The sequence below is a fragment of the Homarus americanus genome, unplaced genomic scaffold (genome assembly GCF_018991925.1).
Source record: "Homarus americanus isolate GMGI-L3 unplaced genomic scaffold, GMGI_Hamer_2.0 scaffold34921, whole genome shotgun sequence".
NCBI classification, from domain to species: domain Eukaryota; kingdom Metazoa; phylum Arthropoda; class Malacostraca; order Decapoda; family Nephropidae; genus Homarus; species Homarus americanus.
Window position 1 is genome coordinate 19,454,078 of NW_024741901.1, and position 22,025 is coordinate 19,476,102.

The window sequence follows — 22,025 nt, forward strand, 5'->3', positions numbered from 1 at the left end:
AATGAACTTGAAATTCGCAATATCTGTATTTATGAATGCACTTTCATTATTTTTCCTTCACTTAAGAAAACTGGACACTGAGACACAAACAACAATAACATTGTCTTCCCCCACAGGAGGTGGACATCGCTCTGGGACCTTTTGGAATCTCCGAAGCCAGATTTAAGGTTGTCGATTATACTCGCGCGTTTTACTACGACGACCGTAGTATACTGGCGATCAAGGGTCTGCCTGAGGTGGACCCCTGGGGGTTTATGTACCCCTTCACGCCCCTGGTGTGGGCGGCGCTGGTGGCGGCGCTCCTGGTGGCCTGTCTGGCTGTGGTGGTCCTGGGCAGCAGACCCAAGACCTGGACTCACCTGTCATGGGCCTCACAGCTCCTCCTCCTACACGTTCGAATTGTCCTCCATCAGGGTATTTTGTGCCATATTGTAATTAATGTAAAATATTTATTTCCCGGTAATGCTTTAAATCCTTAGATGTAATTTATATAACATATATTTTATTATCTTAACATAGCCATAATTTACTTAAATGGAGTTAAGACAGTGTGTTATCGAAGGAGAGATTTTATTCATTAGTAGTTTGTATTAACTATATGACCGTCCCTATACAGTCTACAGATGAGCTCCACATTTCAAGAAGATAATTGGTATACGGAAACTGTCGCTCAGTCTTCAGTATCCCAGGAACACATGACACCTTCACCCGTCCCAGTGTCTTGGTCATTGTAGCGCCTCTTATACAGAACTTAAATAGGCTGATATAACTTTCTATTTCATTATAATAATTTTAGACATTTAAACATTTGTCGGTTGTGTTTAAATCTTCCTGAGTACTTTAATTTTTGCTTCAAAATATACCGAAGACGTTAAATGTATGAGGACACTACCAACACGTCATTTGCATGGCTTAGTGTTGCAATATTAGCTGTTTTCTTGCCAAATCTGAAGGTTTTTCGTTCAGTCTAGTGGATCTAGCGGCTACTGGGAATCTTAATAAATTTGTTATAGCGGTTTTCTAGCGGGATGACAGGACATATCGGATGACTGTCGGTCATTTCTATTCACTCCTGGCTCTTCCATTCCCTCCCCCTGCCACACCTCTCCCGTTCCCCGTGACTCGGTTTGTTTGCTGCCCTGCTGGAAGTCGGGCTTACTTTAAGTAATTAATGAATAATTAACGTTAATTGGGACAATTATTGGTTAACAGCAAAATGCCTAATACTCAGTATTCACAGAAGTTCCGAAAGGAGTGGCTACACTATCTAACGCTAGAAAACTGGTTGACTGAACAGAAAAAAGGAGGGAGGCGAGAGTATGCCACAGTGTAAATTCTTTCAGTTAGTAGTACTCGGTACTTTTAGCATACAAATAATGCGACCTGAAAGCTCATGCTAAATAAAAACCACAAAACAAACGTAAACATTTTCTGGTACCAGACAACCGACACTGTTATTTCAAGCTGTTAGAAGAACAAGTGAAACACAGGTGGCTGAAGGGTGAACGGCAGTGTTGATTGCAGACATACGTCAGTTGTAACGTGTGGTCACTTGAATAATTTATGTAAAAACTAATTCACTGATAGTAAGATTGCATTTATGACACTTATTCGAAGATCAAATTGTAGTGGAGTAATTAAAAAACATCATGTACCCTCATTATTTTCATGTCAGGCCTAACCATTGCTATTGGAGACAAACTGTACAGTTTACTGATAGAGGAGTCAACAGCTGTTAGTGTTTACAAATATCTTGGTATAGCAGTAGTTTACTCTGGCGAAATGAAGGTAAAAATAGTTTCTAATTGGCAGGTTAGCTGTGCGTAATGATATGCGTATGTCATTTATTTCAACAGTGTCCTTATAAAAAATTTTTTCTAATTTATTAATATTTCCATTTAGGTGATGTATGTAGGATTACCTGTGTTCTCTCTCTTTCGAATACTTGTGTTGTTATTTTTTTATGGAACCTATTTATAAAGTAATAATTCAAAGCAAATATATTTTTGGGGTTGATGTATAGGACTAACCCGCGGAGAAGTTAGTTTTTTAACTTACATTATTTCATGGGTGAGTTTTGATATGATAATCATTTATTGTGGAAATTTTTCGTTTCATAGATAATTCAGCGAATAGGCGTGCACTAATTTGTCTTGCGGGCCGTAGTAAGTCCTCGCTTAGCTGAGGCTCTTTTACCGCGCCCGGGGCAGTTGTTTTTCAGCATGTCGTGTGAAGGTTGTCGCCTGACTTACATGTACATAATTGGCGAATTTAGGAATGAAGACAACGAGATCCCTTCAATTGTTCAAAGACCACGGCATTGTTCCTTTAAACAGAGACTGTCCACACCGCGGGAATTCCTTTGCCTTCAGACTGTAAAGAAATTTATTCATTACTTCCTCAACGCCGTGGCTGGACGTTCCCCGCCATCAAAATAAATCACTCCACCGCCGGGGCTGCATAGTGAGGATGCGGCCGTATCATCTCACATCCAGAAAATGCCTCAAATTTCACCATATCATAGTAAGTTCACGCAAGAAAATTAGGTAAAGTTAGGTAGGTTTGCATGGTTAGGTTGGTAAGGTCTGTTTTTCATACCCACAAAAGTTATGTAAAGTTTATTTGAAAAATATTAAATATTTAACATATTTCCACAAACTACAACAATATCCATTATAATCAATTTCGCTCGCTGGTTAGTCCTATATAATTACCATTTGTTGTAGTAACAAAAAAAATCAGAGGGTTTGGTCCTCAGTCTAGCGTTTGGGGGGAACTAGTCTGGCAGGAACTTACATTTCCATTCTTGTCATTACTGTCGCCTTATATTACAGCTCTACAAGTACCACAGTTAAAGGACACAAGTATATAAGGTTCCTCACCCACAACACACATCTCTTCTATTACGAGTATCTGTTTGAATGTTTCCAGATCTGTCGATGAAGACAAGCAGTGGGCGGGAGAGGCTGGTGGTGGGCGGGTGGATGGTGGTGGCTATGATGTTGATGTGGAGTTACAGAGGTACTCTCATCTCCCTCCTGGCGGTGCGTCACGTGCCTCAGCCCCTACAATCTATCAGGGACGTTGTCGACGACTCGACCGTTACCGTCATCACGATACCTGATACCATCTTGACAGACATCATATCAGTGAGTGCCTGCCAAGTACCTGGTAGAGCCCAGCCATGAACTTGAATTTTACTACGTACATCGGCTAGTTTATTGTGCACCATATAGTCATCCTGTGAGCGGTAGCACGAAAGGATTACAAAGTAGAGGTCACAAAGGGTGTGTCTAACAAACCCCAGTGGTCAGGATATTATATCATTGACTGTTACAGAGTATTACATATACATTGTTTGTTTAGTTCTGTACATAGAGGGTGACTTATTAACAACTGCGTGAGTACAGCAGTGTGAGGCAGTATCTGGCCGTACACTGTTATTCACATCTGTGTATAATTCTGAAGGCTGTATTTTGCATTTTTGTTCGGGCCTTTTAATATCTTTACCGCCACGAAGGCCCAGGGCTGGTGCGTGGTCCATCAAAGATCTATTAAATAGCCTGGGTACTTTGTTTTAACAATTCTAATATTAGCACCATAATGTAGGTTGTACGCCGCTACACTTCTAAAAGGTTTAAGTCTGTCATTGGCGGGTCAGCTGTTGTATGGCAGGTAAGGTACAGTTACTCATAAAAGTTCCTGGGGGTCCGTGTGTGAGTGTGCGTCAGTCCAGTCCCCACCTCTTTCTGGACGGCGAGTCTGTGTATAGCGATGTGACAACGCGCGCACGCACACACACAAGGCAGAACTGTGTCTCTTATGTAATCAGGTCAGACAGGATTATGTTTGTCAATCAGTTAGCCATAATCAGGTTACACATTCAGTGTTCTATGATAAGATATGAAGGTTAGAGCCCCTTTGATTTCTAAGCAGTAATTAAGCAGCAGAGATGACGGTAATGCAGTTCGAGGTGCATTCCAATCCGTTCGAAAACTTGCTTCGTATCCACGTGAATAATATTGTTAACCGTTAAGAGTTCAACTCAGGCAGTATCTACCATTAACGGAGTATAATAATTTATTTTCTTCTTATATTCCTCTATATATCCAACACAAACCCATTCTGAATAATAGGTAATAAAACATTCGAAGTAGACGAAGACTCGAAACAATGAGCAGTGAAGCGGTTGGCCAACGTCGTAATTGAACAGTCCCGAGTCTAAGGCAACAGTCTACTGGAGCAAACACACCGAGCCATTTATAGAGAGTAATCGGTCGAATTAAAAGAACGGAACTGTGAAAGTTTCGTATGCTTAACATATATAACATAACATTGTCATCTATATTAATATAAGAATTTTACCTCAATTAGTATAGCAGAGCGGCAGCTAAACACTTCACCCCTCTCGTCTAGTCTCCACGTAGCAAAACCACCACTTTACCCCCTCCTCCTCCACTCCCGCTCTATGGTATTGCTTCGTCTTCACATATCGAAGCGTCTTATGGTTCAGGTACCAGAGGACTGTGGTCATATTGCCCACGACAATTTTAACCCTCATATGCTGTAACACAAATGGAAATGTGTAAACATTATATGACATAACACAATATTTGCGTGGATAAATATTCCTGTCAAAAAAAGGTCTTAATTGAACACAGTTACAACAGTTTCACCGTTTATGTTCGTGTGTGCATTGTCCCGTGCCCAGAGACCTGTCGTCCAGAAAAGGGTGAAGATGGGATTCACCCACACACACGGAGACCCCCACGAACTTTTATGAGTGACTGTACAAGGGACGGAAACACCAAGATATTTAAAAGAAGAAACATAGACAATAGTGTTGTTACCTATCTTAAACAAGGCGGGTACACGTTTACCATTACCACCTTCATTGTTGAACACTTTAGGTTCTTGCAGACTGCGTGTACGTGGTTCAGGGTGGCTTGCATTTCACGATGAGATTTAGTATGTACAAGAATATCAGCATATCATTGCCAAATATTTGCAGAAAATTAAATCAGGTGACCTGAAGGACCTGAATGACCTGAAGTACGTAGGTCGTGTGCTGTACCAGCTGGCCAAGGACAACCCCCAGTCCATGAACACACTCGTGCGTCACCAGCGTCACGTCATCATCGGCCCCACCCTTTCCTCTGACCTCCTCATCGCTAACCTCTTCGCCAAAACAGGTACTTGGATACACACTTTCCAGTTTCACAGAATATACTCTTCTCTCTGTATACTAGAGCACCAGCTTATCTGTGATCTTGCCTAAACTGATTCAGAGAGCTGTGGTGTCTTTTGGGAATCTGTTACTCTCTCTCCTCCTCTGTAATGCGTATCTTTTTTCAGAGACCTGTTCCCTTAATGGGATGTAACTCTGTCTTCTGGAGTTTGTGGTAAAATCGTGTGTGAATCGATGAGTCTAAATCAGTAATCCAGTTCTAACTCCCATCTTCCCTTCACACCAAAACACTTGCCCATTGATCTGTTTGTCACTCTTCCATCGTAGTTTAATGTTCAATTTGTTCATAATATTTTATTATTACTTTAGTGATCCATCCCAGATCTATTAGTTGCTCACTCAACCATATACTATTTGAACACCACAAAATAAGATCTTCCTCTGCGGTGTGTTGATCTCTACACTTCTCAGCTGTTCTCTTCCCTGTGTCTCTCTTACATACACCCACAACCACATTAGTGTAAACAGTTGACTAGTAACATTCTTCTAGTCATCTTCATTTCAGCAAAGACAACAATAAGATGAAGATTACTTTGTTCATGTGTTTGCTTCTGTATTTGTCTTCTCCATGATGCTCCATTAGCAGAAAATCGGATTAGATGAAGATTAGACACCCCAGCTAATCTCACCTAATAATGAAACACTCTAATGCTAACTTAATCTAACCATACTTAACCTAACCTAACCCTTCATGTTGTTATTAGTGTTTAATCATCAGCTGAAATAAACTGGGGTGTCTTTATGTTATCCGAAAAACATCTGTATAAATTATTATCAATAAATGGCTGTGGGTTTTAGTTATAACAACACTGGTATTTGCTGGTTGTTGCAGGAAAGTGTGACTTCTACAAGGCCCGTCAGACATTTTTCACCACCCACCACTGCATGATCGGCCAGAAAGGGAACCCGATCGTACCAGCCATGAGCCACAGGTGAGCAACACACGACCTTGTTTATAAAATCCTCAACCATCATCTGGTCCTGCCTCTGAGCCCGGCATGTTGTTAGGTTAGGTTACCTTTAGGTTTGGTTACGTCACCTTTAGGTTAGGTTACCTTTAGGTTTGGTTAGGTTAGCTTTGTTAGGTTAATTTAAGTGAGCGTTAGGCTGGTTAATATTACGATGAAATAACGTAGTCAGCTCTTAATATGTACTGAGCAGGTAATTCATAAATATTCCACATGTGATAACTGTCTTTCTCATTGCTTATATAGTTGTTTACTTCTTTATACAGGGTTCATAAATTATCTGATCCAACTTAAAATTAAATAACCATAAACACATTATATATACAGCTAAGGATTTTATTAGAATTAATGAACAACTCATAAGGTTTTATTTTTCTTAGACTTCCACATGTGTACTGTGTTCTCTCTGTGATATTTGTTGAGGTCATTATGTTTAAAATTGGGTCAGCTAACATACAGACACCCTGTATAGTGATTGTTTTCTGTAGGTTACGAGGACTGGTGGAGTCTGGGGTGTACGAACACTGGCTATTTAATAGTATTCCCTTCATGACCAGCTGTCGCCTTTCACCCTCCAAGATCACAGTCAAGGAGGCTCTCACACTCAAGAGCCTCTGGGTGAGTACCTACCTTGTCCTCACTCACTCACTCATTGAAATTTGTCATGGACATACACATGTATCCCTAAAATATCACTAAGGTAAAATTTTCGAGTGTTTAGCCCCAGTGGTCGGCCTCAACTCACAAAGGTGAAACTTCCTTATTAAAAACTCAAAACGCTTTTCCCGTTTATTTACTTTACACGGCCACAGTTCTTAAGACAGAGCTCACATTTAGTTTGCTTATTTTTGCAAGTGTACTTAATTTTGTCTAAGGACGGACGTGGGCTATGAGATGCCTTGTTAACTCTAGGACTAGGGGTTGGCCCCTGGGGGCCTACGGTCATTAATAGTAGTGTGTGTGTGTGTGTGTGTGTGTGTGTGTGTGTGTGTGTGTTCTCCCCTCCTACATCTTAGCATAAAAGGGTAAAACTTACTATGGTTACGTAACTGAAGGTAGGTGTAATTGGGAGGGGGAGAAGCGGCGCCTGATGGAATTGTTTTGCTTAAGTTAACTTTACTTCAGCAAAGTAAATCCGGCCAGCCCCGGGTACTCCAGCTAGTAGTGATAATAAAGCACTAACACGTGTACTTCCTGCAGGGTACACTGGTGCTACTGGCAGCTGGTCTTCTTCTCGCCTTCGCCTCCTTCTGCCTTGAACTCTTTCTCGCCAACGACGTTTTTGTGTAATTTTCATCAAAAGTGCCTAGTGAGCGAGAGGTCATGAACGGTACCTTGGAAAACAGTAGCTAATGAACCGAGCCTCGCGAACGGTGGCTGGTGAACAGCGTGCAATGTCAAATGTATTCATTAAACTGGTATTGATTGCTACAATTATTATTATTATAATTATTATTATTATTATTATTATTATTATTATTATTATTATTATTATTATTATTATAATTATTATTATTATTATTATTATCAGTATTATTATTTTTATTATTTATTATTTATTATTATTATAATTTATTGTTTATTATTATTATTTATTATTTATTATTATATATTATTATTATTATTATTATTATTATTATTATTATTATTATTATTATTATTATTATTATTATTATTATTATCATTATTATTATTATTATTATTATTATTATTATTATTATTATTATTATTATTATTATTATACATAATATATATTATTATATTATTATTATTATTATTATTATTATTATATTATTATATATTATTAAGGCTATTACATTATTATTATTATTATTATTATTATTATTATTATTATTATTATTATTATTATTATTATTATTATTATTATTATTATTATTATTATTATTATTATTATTATTATTATTATTTAGAGATTTTCTTTTTTATCACAGTAATTTTAACACTTTCATTATGGGAGCCCCACCTTTAATACGTAATTTGATTAACCCCAAACAATATTCTTCAGCACAGAGGGTGACCAGTACACAAGGGGTTAACTGTCCCTCGTGTACATCTGTTGACACTACTAAATTAAACTTAACATCTACTTTTTCTGATGAAACTTTCACTGTAATGTTAGCCTAACATAATGTCTTTAGTCTGTCTAATAATAAAAATATGCTATTTTTCGTTGTCTTGTCTAACCTAACCTAACCATCCTTAACCATTCTCACATAAGTCAAATATAATTTTCCTTCTCTAATTAACCTAACCTAAGCCACCCACACACCTGGTACTGTGATACTCAGGTGAGGTCCTCCTTCACCTACATTATGTATTGGAACACCTTCCAGACGACTCCCCTAGATGCTGTTAATACTTTACTCGGGAAACATTTCACTGATGTTGTTAGCATAGGCAACAACATCTTTACCTGTTAAAATAATTGTAGCACAGTTAAGATTTTGCTAAAGGGAAAATATTATGTTAACTTTTTATTGTGATCATATAAATGTAAGTTTCGGATAGAATTGTATTTAACAACTTCCAAACTGTAGGAGGTGACCCCGTGCCAGGCGACCTCGCTGGTTAGGAGTCTCTCAGCCGGGTCTCTTCACCAAGTTGTCTTGTTTCATCGCACTGGGTCTGTTGACTCTAAGTTATAATGTATTGTTAACAACTCAAAATTTATAATAAAATCATCACATCTAAAATTTTGCCATAAGAATAGACTTAGATTTGTTCTGTTTTTCGTTATATTTACCAAATAATATCTGGCTTTAAGACAATTTTCGGTCAGGTGGTTTTATATTATTATCAGCTGGGATAAGAGAGACATATCTCACCCCCTCGACAGATGGTGACCTTGATGACTTCTGTTTGTGGTATAACAAAAGTCAAAGTCAAAATATAACACCTCTGTATATGAACAGTACTCCTCCCGTACACTATATGACGGACCTGACCTTCAGTGTTGAAGTATCGGTTATTGCTGACCAAGTTCTATGAACAAAAGAGAAACATTAACCTCTATCATATAGTGTTGGGTGAAAATAACACACCTCTGTGGTCCAGGGAAACTCTCAGGTATAAACGCCATTACTGAATCCCCACATTCCGAAGCCTGAACCTCTTATGTTGGAAATAATGAACTAAGAACAATATCATAAACAATAGACAGGTCCTACACAGGCCCCTGTGGCTCAATCCCTTGGCATCTCGACCCTCCGAAATAAAGGCATTGGTTAACAGACCAGGATCATGTAGACACTTCATGCTAGTTTGGGCCGATAGTTGAACACGACATTAATATAATACACTGTGAGAATACATCCAAGGGAACTATTCACTATACTGTGCAAATTGAGGCAGGACTGAGAATTACTAACTTATAACCATTAACAGTGATTATATTTACAGTAAAACAAGGGTATTATATTTACTGTAAAACAAGGGTATTATATTTACTGTTAAACAAGGGTATTATATTTACTGTAAAACAAGGGTATTATATTTACTGTAAAACAAGGGTATTATATTTACTGTAAAACATGGGTATTATATTTACTGTAAAACATGGGTATTATATTTACTGTTAAACAAGGGTATTATATTTACTGTTAAACAAGGGTATTATATTTACTGTAAAACAAGGGTATTATATTTACTGTAAAACATGGGTATTATATTTACTGTAAAACATGGGTATTATATTTACTGTAAAACATGGGTATTATGTATTCAGTAAAACAAGGATACGGACAGTGACACCGCATGGCCTTGTGGCCCAACTAATTTAGTAATTTATCAATTTTAATCTCATTATATGGCTCTTCCTCCATTCACAGAAGTATCACTTAGTATTCATCCCAAATGCTGGTGAGCAAATTAGTAACAAAACGTATGATATACAATTTATTCTTCGAAATTCAGTACTTATATCATCCACATGCATTTGTCGTAAAAAGTAAACAAGTATTATTCTAACTAATCAAAATATCACTGATTATCAGAAGAATCAGTATTCAGTGTCAAAGAAAGTGGGATTCTCTCCAACACTGTGGTGTGAGTTAAGTCCTGGTTTTCAGCATTATTTTTAGAGTATTTGTGCACAAAGGAAGTCAGTGGCTGAGGTAGAGAGATATAAGGATTGTTTTGAAGCTGTTGGACTGTTGTGAGGTTTTGGACTTAGGCGTATTTAGTAGATACATGTCGCTGGCACGAGATTCACCACTCTTAGCCAGGGAGGTGAGGAAATGGGGCATGCCCTAGAGATAACTTGGGAAAACTCATAGTTAGCTGATGTCATTCTGGCGTAATGGTCAGTGTTGCCATAACAGAGTCATGTGGTCTCTGGTGCTTCGATTGTACAAAAATCCACAACATAGATATATCAAAAGATAAGCTGGATCTAATGGCGACCTTTCACACAAAGGCGAATGAGAAGGAAGTTAACATTACTAAGACAAGTGAAGAAAAATGTGGAGAGAAAAATGGAGAAGCAAAGTGCTAAATAGACCTCAAGGGTTCACATGGACTACAACTATCTCATTTCCAGTATGCGAATCAACTACCACAATTCTGCCAATGATCACTAGCAAGCATAAATCACTTAAATAAAAGATAATTCATCAATTGAAAAGTCGAGGAGAGAAATTGCTCCTAATCCCCTGCCTAGTGGAGCAACAAGCAGTGGGGTGAATAGTGAAACCCTTGAAGACTGGCCTGCCCGAGGTCCACCGGGTAAGTTACCAAGTCCACCCGGCATGGCGGCTCAATACAACCTGGTCTCTGCATCATTTGAGTACATCTCGTGTAACAGCAGCTTATGCTCCGCGTGATATGTTAAGCTTGCTTAAGCCCTCCGCAAAAGACTCTATATACACCTCGTATATAAACACCTAGTATGTGCCGAACCCGACACTGGGAGAAATCAAGGCCTCATCACTGCAGTCTTCTGCTGTCTACATAACAAAAAACTGAGCAGATATCACCGACACAGTCGTCGCCAGTGAATAATTGGCGATCAGGTCCTGTGTTTTTCTTTTCTTTCATCTGCCTGATGACGGAAGCTACTTCATGACGGGCAAGCTCCGGTGCACTGGGCGGACCTTCTACGGAGTTAAGACATTCACATCGGTGTTAGGTTGTTTATAAGTCCTTCATCGAGCTGCTCCCTGAATGCGTGTTCAACCACTTGATCCTCCAGTCATTTGGTGGTTAGCTACTTTTGGAGGCTCGTTGCCTTCTCCGCTTTGAGGCGAAATGAAGGGGGGCATTTGCACTGATGAGCCAAGAAAAATATTCTCAGATTGGTCTAAGCCTCTCATGGTTCTTGTAAGGAAGACTTATCGTCGATCTCTTTCAATGTTTAAATATGGTGTTGGTCATATCTGTGTTCAGCACACTTACGGAGGAGTAAGCCATTGGGATTACAAGTGCCACTCCGTTTCTCCCTATGATTCCATGCCATAATTCAGTATCTCTGTATACTCTGGCAATGAAAAGTCGCCCTAGAGCACAACTTTATCTTCTCTGGAGATAAAGACTACCATTCTGATAAGGTCAGTGTGAAAAGCCTCCTTGATATCATGCTTTTGCATTTAGTGTTGGGGCTTGTACAATAATGAAGGAATCAAGACGTGTGTCGTTCAGTGGGACTCAAGAGTTATGTGGCGCTCGTTGACCCCAACAGGAATTTCAGTCAGCCTATGCAAATGGATTGGCGAATAGCAAAGTCAACTCCGTAAATGCAATTTCACTTCTTAGAGGCCTTACCCTTCCAGACGAAGGTATAGCAATTAACTCCTATTCTGTGAATCAACCCAGTTAGGTAAGTTTTAGGCAGGCGATGTTAAGGGCACCCTTTCTAGCCCCCTCCTCATGTGGGGTGAGCTGTAAAGGTCTGCTCAGTCGTATAGACAGCACCAAATTGCTCTGCTGCCAAGATCCCAATGCATAAACAACCATTTTACCTGTGTCTTCTGTGTGCAGAAATTTTGATACACACACACAAACACATACCACTACTAATTTGCTTTCACTCGGAATCGAGTATGATGATCTTCCAGCTATGGTAAAATGATATGAGTTATTATGGATTTTACCTACGTTGGTGAGCTCTGAGGTCACTAGAGAAGCCAATGCGGAACCGGCAGTGTCGATCACAGATGTTGTACGTACATGTAGAGGGAAAATGTAGTGAGGGAAGGGCGGCGGCAGCAGCGTCTTTCCAGGGTTGGCGCTTGTCTGCCATGGTTTGCAGTCGGTCTAACTCGAAAGTATTGACACCTTCTCGTGTGGTGCTCCTCCAAGCGTCATGGTGTGGAGTAATCGTCTCCTAGGTGAGGGAGTCGATTTGGCACTTTCTCAGGTTTGTCTCAACTTTTCAATTGCCCACCATCACTGCATTTACTCTTCGTTAGGTGACTGTGAAGTAGCTCCTATGGCTGTCTACTTTCGTCCATGCGAGTAACATGGCCAACCAAACGTGGTTGTTCATGGATGCTCCTACAGTTGGTGTCAGCGAGAATACTGGCATTTGTTCCCTTGTCTTCCCAGTGAACTCGGCGGACTGAAAGGAGACTACGTTAATGAAAGTTTTCAAATGCCTTGAGGTGCCTACTGTATCTGACCCATGTCTTGCTGCCATATAACAGGATAGGAAGGTCCACTCTTCGAAATACATGCAACTTTGTAGATAATTTTATCTCCCAACAGCTGAAAACATTGGTAGGGAGTCTGCTAAAGGCTTGAGATGTACAGTCTCGTTCAAGATTCTTCGAACATTGCTGGAAACAACTTGCAACTCAAGGCTGTTTATTTACTTTAGTACATAGTAAAAATTATGAATAAATGCAAAAGTGATCGGTGATTGGTTACTTAGTGCCCCGTTGCTTAATTTAACTGTTAGACTTTGTTGATTCGTATTATATTATACTACGTACTATAGTAAACAAACAGCCTTGAGTTGCCAGTTGTCTCTAGCAGTGTTCCAAGAATCTTGAATGATACTGTACATCTGATACGATGTTGAATCTCTTTATCGATGTCCGTGGTGGTGGACAGGTGGTGGCCGAGATCCCGAAAGTGGGTAACATTATAGAGGGTAGTACAGTTAAGCTGAATGGATGGTAGAGGTGTGCCTGAACCAGGGGCAGCTTTAAAGAGAGTCTGAGTATTTTGTAGACACCGCAGCTGGCGCCAGTACACATCTTTGTTTTACCCCCGTTTGGATGGGGAAGAACTCGGACTGGTTACCATTGTGCAGGACACTGCCTTTCATGCCATCATGGTGATGCCTCACAATGATCATGAATTTTGGTGGAGAGCAAAAATGGCTGAGGGTCCACCAGAGGCCTTTCATGTTGACCGGGTCGAAGGCATTATTAAAGTCGATGAAGGCCATGTACAGGTAATGACGATGTTCTTCGTAATTTTCCTGGATCTGGCGGGCAGCATAGATCACGTCAGTTGTGCTACGTGATGGTCTAAAGCCACATTGAGATTCTGGGTGAAGTCTTTTGCCTCAGGAAGAAGTCTCTTTAGGAAGACTCGGGCGATGATCTTCCAAGCTACAGACAGCAGGAGGACCCCACGGTAGTGCCACAGTCTGACTGGTCTCCTTTGTTCTTATAAATATTGACAATGGAAGCGTCTTTAGGAGCTTGGGGGGATTTCTTCCTTTTCCAGTATGTTCTCCAGGAGAGAGTGGAGACGGCTGGTAAGCAGAGGTCCTCTTGCTTTATACACCTAGGCTGTGATTCCATCAGGCCCTGAGGCATTGTTATTTTTCATCTGTTTGATGGCAGTAGCTACCTCATCCAGGGATGCAGGATAGCTGTGATAGGTCCATGCTGGATGCTCATGGACATGCTGGGTGTCAGGACATTCACATCTATGTTTCGGTTGAACAGCAAATGGTAGTGCTCTTTCCAGTGCTGAAGCATACCTTCTTCGTCTTTAATTAGGGAGTCACCGTCGGAAGAGCGGAAGGGGGCTACACCACGGGTGATTGACCTATAAAATGGTTTAGTGGAATTAAATAATTCGTGCATCTTGTGTTGATGTGCAAGTTTTCGTGCTTCACGTGCTTTATTTTTAAACCAGCTTTTGGTCCGAGACTAAGGGTTGTTCAGCCATTCAGTTAAAGCAGACTTTTATCATTGACGAGTACATTGTTTTCCGGGTCATTTTCATCAAACCATTCCTGGTGTATTCTTTCGATCTGGCCGAGGGTCTCTCTGCAGGTTTTTGTCATGACATTGTCGAAAATACACCATTCAGCCCTGGGATTTAGGTTGTTTATCAGCACATGTTCGAGCTTTTCTGTGAAAGCACGTTGCTACTGCCGGATCCTCCAGACAATTAATGTTAAAACCTCTTCTGGAGGCTTGTTTTTCGCCATTTTGGGGAAACATGAAGTGAGAGCATGGCTTTGATGAGCCGATGATCAGTGTCACAGTCGTCTGAGCCACGCATAGCTCAGGTGATGAAGACAGCTCGTCGATCTCTTTCTCTGACATGATAGAGTCAAGGAGATGCCAGTGTTTGGATCGTATGTGTTGCCACGAACCCTTGAACTTGTCTGTTTGCCAAACAAGGTATTGATGATACTTAGGTTGTGTGCAACACACTTGCTGAGGAGGAGTAGGCCGTTGGGATTAAACTTGCCAAGTTCATTTCTCCCTATGAGTCCTTGCCAAATGTTAGCATCTCTGCCAACTCTGGCATTGAAGACATCAAGGAGCACAACCTAATCTTCTCTGGGGATACAGGTTAGCACTCTGTCAAGGTCGGCGTAAAAGGCCTCCTTGATGTCATCCTCTGCATCCAGTGTTGGGGCGTATGCACTGATGAATAAGGCATTACGTAAGTGATTAAGTGGGACTCTGAGCTTCATGAAGCGCTCTTTGACCCCAATAGGCATTCCGGTTAGCCTGTGGAGGATGAACTGACAGATGGCAAAGTCAACTCCATAAATGCAGTTTTTCTCCGCAGCAAGCTTACCCTTCCGGAAGAAGGTGTAGCCAGACCCCCGTTCTGTGAGTTGGCCCTCATCTGGGAGGCGGGACTTACTATTGGCTGCTATGTCGATGTTATACCTAACAAGCTCTTTTGCCACAAGGGCGGTTTTTCTTTCAGGATGCTCATTTGTGCCAGCATCCAGAAGGGTCCTGACATTCCATGCAGTGACCATAAGAAGTTGTTTAACTTATTTTTGCTTTGATCTGTGATTAGGATTGTGTTTTCAACCGCATAAGGATGACCTTACGGGGTGTAATTGTCCAGTCAGGTTGGGTATTTAGGCAGGCTATGTTTAGGGCATCTTTTCTTGCCCCCTCCCCATGTGGGGTGAGCAGAGTGGCTCCTCAAAAATGGCTGTTCCGTCGCACAGACAGGACGGGATTGCACTGCTGCCTAGATCCCAGTGCATAAACGACCATCTTATCAGTGCCGCCCATGTTCAGAGTTGTGACTAGAGACTCCGGCAGCCATCTCTGCCTTTCCCCGTCACCGCTCGTCCATCGCCATAGGACTATTGGAGTACAGGGGTTTTGATGATGATGATGATGAGGAGTATGACGAGCTGGATAATGGCTGCGCGTGAGTCGATAATATTACCTAACCTTATCTATTCAACTGAAACTCAACGTAACAAACCTAACCGAAAGTGACATAACATCACCTATCATGATCTAATTTATTTATAATACCCTTAATTCTGTAGGAGGGGTCATTCACTATCTCACATCCCTAACTTACTATTAAAACCCATACAGTATTCGGCTTACTGGTCATCTCTTCAGTACTGCTACGAGTCCTTCGTGCGTCCAACCTACATATCGGTTCATCGTAAATACTAAGTCCTTACCTTTTTTCTGTCCTCTGGGTCTTGTACAAGCCTTAGCTATGCTGTGTGTAATAACTGAATTCTAAGAGCCCCCTACTTTTTGTGAAACACCGATCAACTAGTGACGAGACAAACTTACCTTACTGTCATTTAGTTGTGTATTTATAAGACTGTCGCCAATACGAGGGAATCTTTCTGTAACATAAGAGAATCATTGTCTTTACTTACGTGGTTCTTAGTGCCAATACACAGAGAATCACCTTCTATCATTCTTACCAGTGTTTACCTAATGTATAATCATGTACTTCTGTGATTTTAGTAAGAATACATGACAATTTTTTACCTGCTCCTAGGACTCATTATGATTATTGTTTGTACAGGTTGTAAATAAGCATTTTTAAGTATAATATAACTGTCACTGTTTGTTTTACCTACCCTCTACCATACTTAGTTGATAACAATTTAATTAACTGTTATTACCTTAAGTAAACTTTGCCTTGTCTACGGTGTTGAAACTTCTGGTGGACATCTTCCCTAATTCTCAAGTGATCATTGGAAGTGTTGTAACAAATCACTGTTAACTCGAGGTTAACCAAGCTTAACCTAACCATAGCCACCCTACCTTAATGGTTGTTAAACTAATCTAATGTACAAAGCTAAAATTCAATCTACCCGACCCCAAACTTGTCTCAGACCAACCACAGTTCATAAGATCATAAGAATGGAGACTGCAGCGGGGGCCTATTGGTCCCATACTAGGCAACCCCTATCGCTCATATATTCATGCAACCTATATGTGAAGGTATCCAGCGAGTTCGATTTAATGATGATATTTGGTAACCTGTTCCACTCATCCACTAATCTATTCCTAAATCAATGTTTACCTATTTAGCGCCTAAAGCTAAACTGTTTAATTTAAAACCATTGCTACAAGTTCGTTCCTGGTTGGATAATTTAAATACCTTTGTTATATCACATTTGTTTAACCCTGAGTTCCATTTATACACCTTTATCATATCGCCCCTCACTCTACGTCCTTACGTTTAGTGGTAGTGAAAGGAAGGTGATTGGAGAGACACATGTCATTGGGCTTAGCTAATATTAACCAAAAAATATCATGTTCAACAGGTCTGGTGTACTCTGGCCAGGGGGACGCCAAGATCCTGAAGGTGGAGGACTTCATGGTGTCTTACATGTGTGACTTTAACCTGGCTCTCTACCCCTTTGACATCCATCAGTGCTTCTTCAACTTCTCCATCATCAACCATGGCTCCTTCATCTCAGAATTTGTGGAGGAGGTATGGTCATGGTTAGGTTAGATTAACTTACGTTACGTTAAGTTACGTTAGGTTAGAGTGTCTTGCCTTCAGGTTAAGTGAGGTTAGTTTAGGTTAGGTTAAGTTAGGTTAGCATAGGCGAGATTATAAGGTTAGTCAGAGTAGGTTAGGTTAAGTTAGGTCAGGTTCGGTTAGATTAAGTTAGGTTAAGTTCGTAAGATTAATTTAGGTTATGGTAAGTTTGGTTAGAATAGGTTAAGTCATGTTAGGCTACATCAGGTTAAATTAACTTAGGTTAAGTTATCTTAGTTTAGGTTAGGTTGGGTTAGGTTAGGTTAGGTCCACATTATAGCCAGTCTCTCTGTCACCGTCACAGGCCATCAAGGTAGAATTGAGTGAGTTTTCTACTTCGGGGCTGTTTCATGTGTCAGAGCTGAGGAAGTCCAGGACGGGGTCGGCCACCTCCACCACAGTCTCCCTCAAGGTGTGTGATGGAGGGTGAGAGAGGGCGGGTGAGTGATGGCAGGTGAGTGATGGCAGTTGAGTGACTAAGGGTGAGTGACGGTGGGTGAATGATAGCGGGAGAGTGATGACAGATGAATGTCGGTAGGTGAGTGATGGTGGGTGAGTGACGGCGGGTGAATGATGGCGGGTGAGTGATGTCTGGTTTATGACGGTGGGTATGTGATGGCGGGTGAGTAACGATGAATGAGTGATGGCGGGTGTGTGATGGCGGGTAAATGACTGTGTATGAGTGACGACGGGTGAATGATGGCGGGTGAGTGCCGGTGGGCGAGTGACGAAGGGTGTTACGGCGGGTGATTGATAACGGGTAGGTGATGGAAGGTGAGTGACGGCGAGTGGGTGACCAAGGGTGAGAAACGGTGGTGTGAATGATGGTGGGTGAGTGAATACGGGTGAGTGACGACGGGTGAGTGACGGTTGGTGAATGACGGCGAGTGAGTAACGGCGGGTGTGTGACGGCACGTGTGTGCCGGTGATGTGTGATGGCGGGTGAGTGACGGTGAATGAGTGATAGCGGGTGTGTGTCGGCGGGTGAGTGACGGAGGGTGTGTGATGGCGGGTAAGTGATAGCGGGTGTGGATGGATGGTGGACGGAGTGGAATGATGGCGGATGAGTACCGGTGGGTGAGTGACGAAGGGTGTGCGACGGCGGGTGAGTGATGGCGGGTGAATGACGGTGGATGAGTGACGACGAGTGAATGATGGCGTGTGAGTGCCGGTGGGTGAGTGACGAAGGGTGTGTGACGACGGGTGAGTGATGGCGGATGATTGATGGAGGGTGAGTGATAGAGGGTGAGTGATGAAGGGTAAGTGACGGCATGTGACTGACGGCAGGTGAGTGACGGCGGTTAAGTGATGGCGAGTAGGTGACGAAGGGTGAGTGACGACTGGTGAGTAACTGTTGGAGAGTGAAGACGGGGTGAGTGACAACGGGTGAGTGCCGGTGGGTAAATGATGGCGGGTGAGTGACAGAAGGTGTGTGATGGCGGGTGAGTGACAGTGGGTATGTGACGGTGGGTGTGTGACGGCGGATGAGTGACGGTGAAAGAGTGATAGCTGGTGAATGACGGTGGATCAGTGATGACGGGTGAGTGAAGGCGGGTGAGTGGCGGTCGGTGTTTGACGGCGGATGAGTGATGGCGGGTGAGTGTTGACGGGTGAGTGATAACGGGTGAGTGACGAAGGGTGAGTGACTGTAGGTGTGTGATGACGGGTGAGTGACGAAGGGTGAATGACGGCGGGTGAGTGATGGTGGGTGAGTGACGGCGGGTGTTTGACGAAAGGTGTGTGATGGCGGATGAATGACGATGGATGAGTGATGCTGGGTGAGTGTCGGTGGATGAGTGACAGTGGGTGAGTGATGGCGGGTGAGTGACGGTGAATGTGTGACGTCACGCCACTCTTAACTACGGGGTTTCATTTGTTCCTGATCTTCAGAACAGTGACGTTCCCTCCTCCCCTGAGCACTGTGAATGAACCTTAGTGTAAGATCCATTAACCCCTTGAGTATGATAGCTTAACCCCTTGAGTACAGCCACTTATTTCCTTGAGTACAGTCAAATAAATCCACGAGTACATCCACTTAATCTCTTGAAGTTGGGATTTTCTCAGAGGTACGTGTATACAGTAGGTTAGTCTGTAACTTAATACGAGTACACCACCATGGCTCTTATATAATTACTAATTTTGTGATCGTCATTAGTTTATTCTTATTAAAGTCATCATTACAATATGTCTCATCATCCAATGCTGACAGATTAAGCGGACACGTATATTCGTGGGGACACTGCTGAAGGCCTTCCTACCCTGCGCTATCCTCAGCATGTGGGTGAGGTTAGGCTAGGCTAGGCTAGGCTAGGTTAGGATAGGTTAGTTTAATGTTATGTTATGTTAGGTTGGGTGAGGTTAGATAAGGTTATGTTATGTTAGGTTAGGTTTGGTTTGGTTTTGGGAAAATGAGATTAAATTAATGTTAGGTTCCGTTACATGCCGAAGGTTTATTTAGTTCCTTAACAAGTTCATATACAATGAGTGTATCTTCCTACCAGTCACTAATTGTCATAAGTGTTGCCACTCACACAGTCACTCACCCACTAGCAGGACCAGTCCAGGTATGCCAGTCCCCACCACACAGTCACTCACCCACTAACAGGACCAGACCAGGTATGCCAGTCCCCACCACACAGTCACTCACCCACTAACAGGACCAGACCAGGTATGCCAGTCCCCACCACACAGTCACTCACCCACTAACAGGACCAGTCCAGGAATGGAAGTCCCCACCACACAGTCAGTCACCCACTAACAGGACCAGTTCAGGTATGCCAGTTCCCACCACACAGTCAGTCACCCACAGGACCAGTCCAGGTATGCCAACACACAGGCCACTAACAGGACCAGTCCAGGTATGCCAGTTGCCCCCACACAGTCACTCACCACTAACAGTCCAGGTATGCCAGTCCCACACACAGTCACTCAACCACTAACAGGACCAGTCCAGGTATGCCAGTTCCCACCACACAGTCAGTCACCCACTAACAGGACCAGTCCAGGTATGCCAGTCCCCACCACACAGTCAGTCACCCACTAACAGGACCAGTCCAGGTATGCCAGTTGCCCCCACACAGTCAGTCACCCACTAACAGGACCAGTCCAGGTATGCCAGTTCCCACCACACAGTCAGTCACCCACTAACAGGACCAGTCCAGGTATGCCAGTCACACCACACAGTCACCCACTAACAGGACCAGTCCAGGTATGCCAGTTGCCCCCACACAGTCACTCACCCACTAACAGGACCAGTCCAGGTATGCCAGTTCCCACCACACAGTCAGTCACCCACTAACAGGACCAGTCCAGGTATGCCAGTTGCCCCCACACAGTCACTCACCCACTAACAGGACCAGTCCAGGTATGCCAGTTCCCACCACACAGTCAGTCACCCACTAACAGGACCAGTCCAGGTATGCCAGTTCCCACCACACACTAACCTCCTTCGTCAATATTAAGAGAGCCAGACTCGAAATAAATTAAGACTGCTATCATCACCTGTTCCTGTCTACTCCTTTATTCACTTCCTCACTTCACAACCTTCTAATTACGATTAATTATATCACCTGAGCACTAATTGGACTTTCATAATAGATGAGTCTCACTGACTGTATTAATGAAGGGAGTTAAACCAGGTGATTAGGGATTCTCATCTGCCTTAACTGCACCACCGACATTTATTAATGGCTAAAGTCACGGGTGAGTAATATTTTATGGTTCCGTCTACAGTTGTCTTGCTGTCTCACCTGTTGACATTTACAGAGTACATTAATTGGTAAAAGTAACTCTGAGAATAATTACTGCTGCCTCAGGAGCCACGTGCAGCTCTTTGGTCTGGTCATTATTATTAGTAGTAGTATTAGTAGTAGTAGTAGTAATAGTAGTAGTAGTTGTAGTTGTATTATTATTGTTTCTTTTTATTTATTTATTATTATTATTATTATTATTATTATTATTATTATTATTATTATTATTATTATTATTATTATTATTATTATTATTATTATTATTATTATTATTATTATTATTATTATTATTATAGTAGTTGCAGCAGTAGTAGACTAGTGTTAATAATAGTAGTTGTAATAGTAATGGTTGTAATTTAAATATGTTATCGACAATAGCATTATGCGATACGAAACCTAACCTAAATTGTCCTATCCTATCTTAACCTAATCTATATTAACTAAATCTATCATAACTTTAACTTAAGTGGTGTTGGCAGCAGATATCTAACTTCGATCACTTAATAAACTTGATATCTGTAGCGGTAATTCAAGTTTAATGTATAACTTTAACTTAAGTGGTGTTGGCAGCAGATATCTAACTTCGACGGGGGTGGTGATATCTGTAGCGGTAATTCAAGTTTAATGTAGATAGCGGCTGACGGGGTGGGTGGTACGACGGGGTGGTGGTGGCTGACAGGGTGGTGGTATTGACGGGGGGTGGTGGTGGTGGCTATCGGGGAGGGGTGGTGGTGACCGACGGGGTAGAAGGCCGGTACGATGAGGTGGGTGGTGGCTGACGGGGTGGTGGTGGCTGACGGGGTGGTGATGGCTTGACGGGAGTGGGGTGTGGGCTGACGGGGCGGTGGTGGCTGACGG

General features: G+C 42.0%; 2 protein-coding genes across 4 annotated transcripts in view; one reads left to right on the plus strand and one right to left on the minus strand.

Annotated features, from left to right (window-relative positions):
• Nucleotides 1-7,644, plus strand: part of LOC121876324 (probable glutamate receptor) — a 33,746-nt gene extending 26,102 nt beyond the window's left edge. For 2 of the 3 annotated variants that reach the window (XM_042381382.1, XM_042381381.1), the window contains exons 5-10: nucleotides 117-414; nucleotides 2,932-3,149; nucleotides 5,012-5,192; nucleotides 6,081-6,180; nucleotides 6,705-6,834; nucleotides 7,417-7,554. In XM_042381382.1, coding sequence (XP_042237316.1) covers nucleotides 117-414; nucleotides 2,932-3,149; nucleotides 5,012-5,192; nucleotides 6,081-6,180; nucleotides 6,705-6,834; nucleotides 7,417-7,506 — 1,017 coding nt within the window. In that variant the 3' untranslated portion in view covers nucleotides 7,507-7,554. Of the gene's footprint in view, nucleotides 1-116; nucleotides 415-2,931; nucleotides 3,150-5,011; nucleotides 5,193-6,080; nucleotides 6,181-6,704; nucleotides 6,835-7,416 lie in introns of all 3 variants that reach the window. The other variant, XM_042381383.1, reaches the window with a different exon arrangement.
• A 2,693-nt stretch (nucleotides 7,645-10,337) lies between these two features.
• Nucleotides 10,338-14,090, minus strand: LOC121876143. Its single transcript, XM_042381080.1, has 4 exons — nucleotides 14,035-14,090; nucleotides 13,477-13,706; nucleotides 11,215-11,330; nucleotides 10,338-10,484 (listed from the first exon to the last, which is right to left on the minus strand). The coding sequence occupies exons 1-4, from the start codon at nucleotides 14,088-14,090 to the stop codon at nucleotides 10,338-10,340; spliced, it is 549 nt and encodes a 182-aa protein (XP_042237014.1).
• Between the last annotated feature and the right edge of the window lie 7,935 nt (nucleotides 14,091-22,025).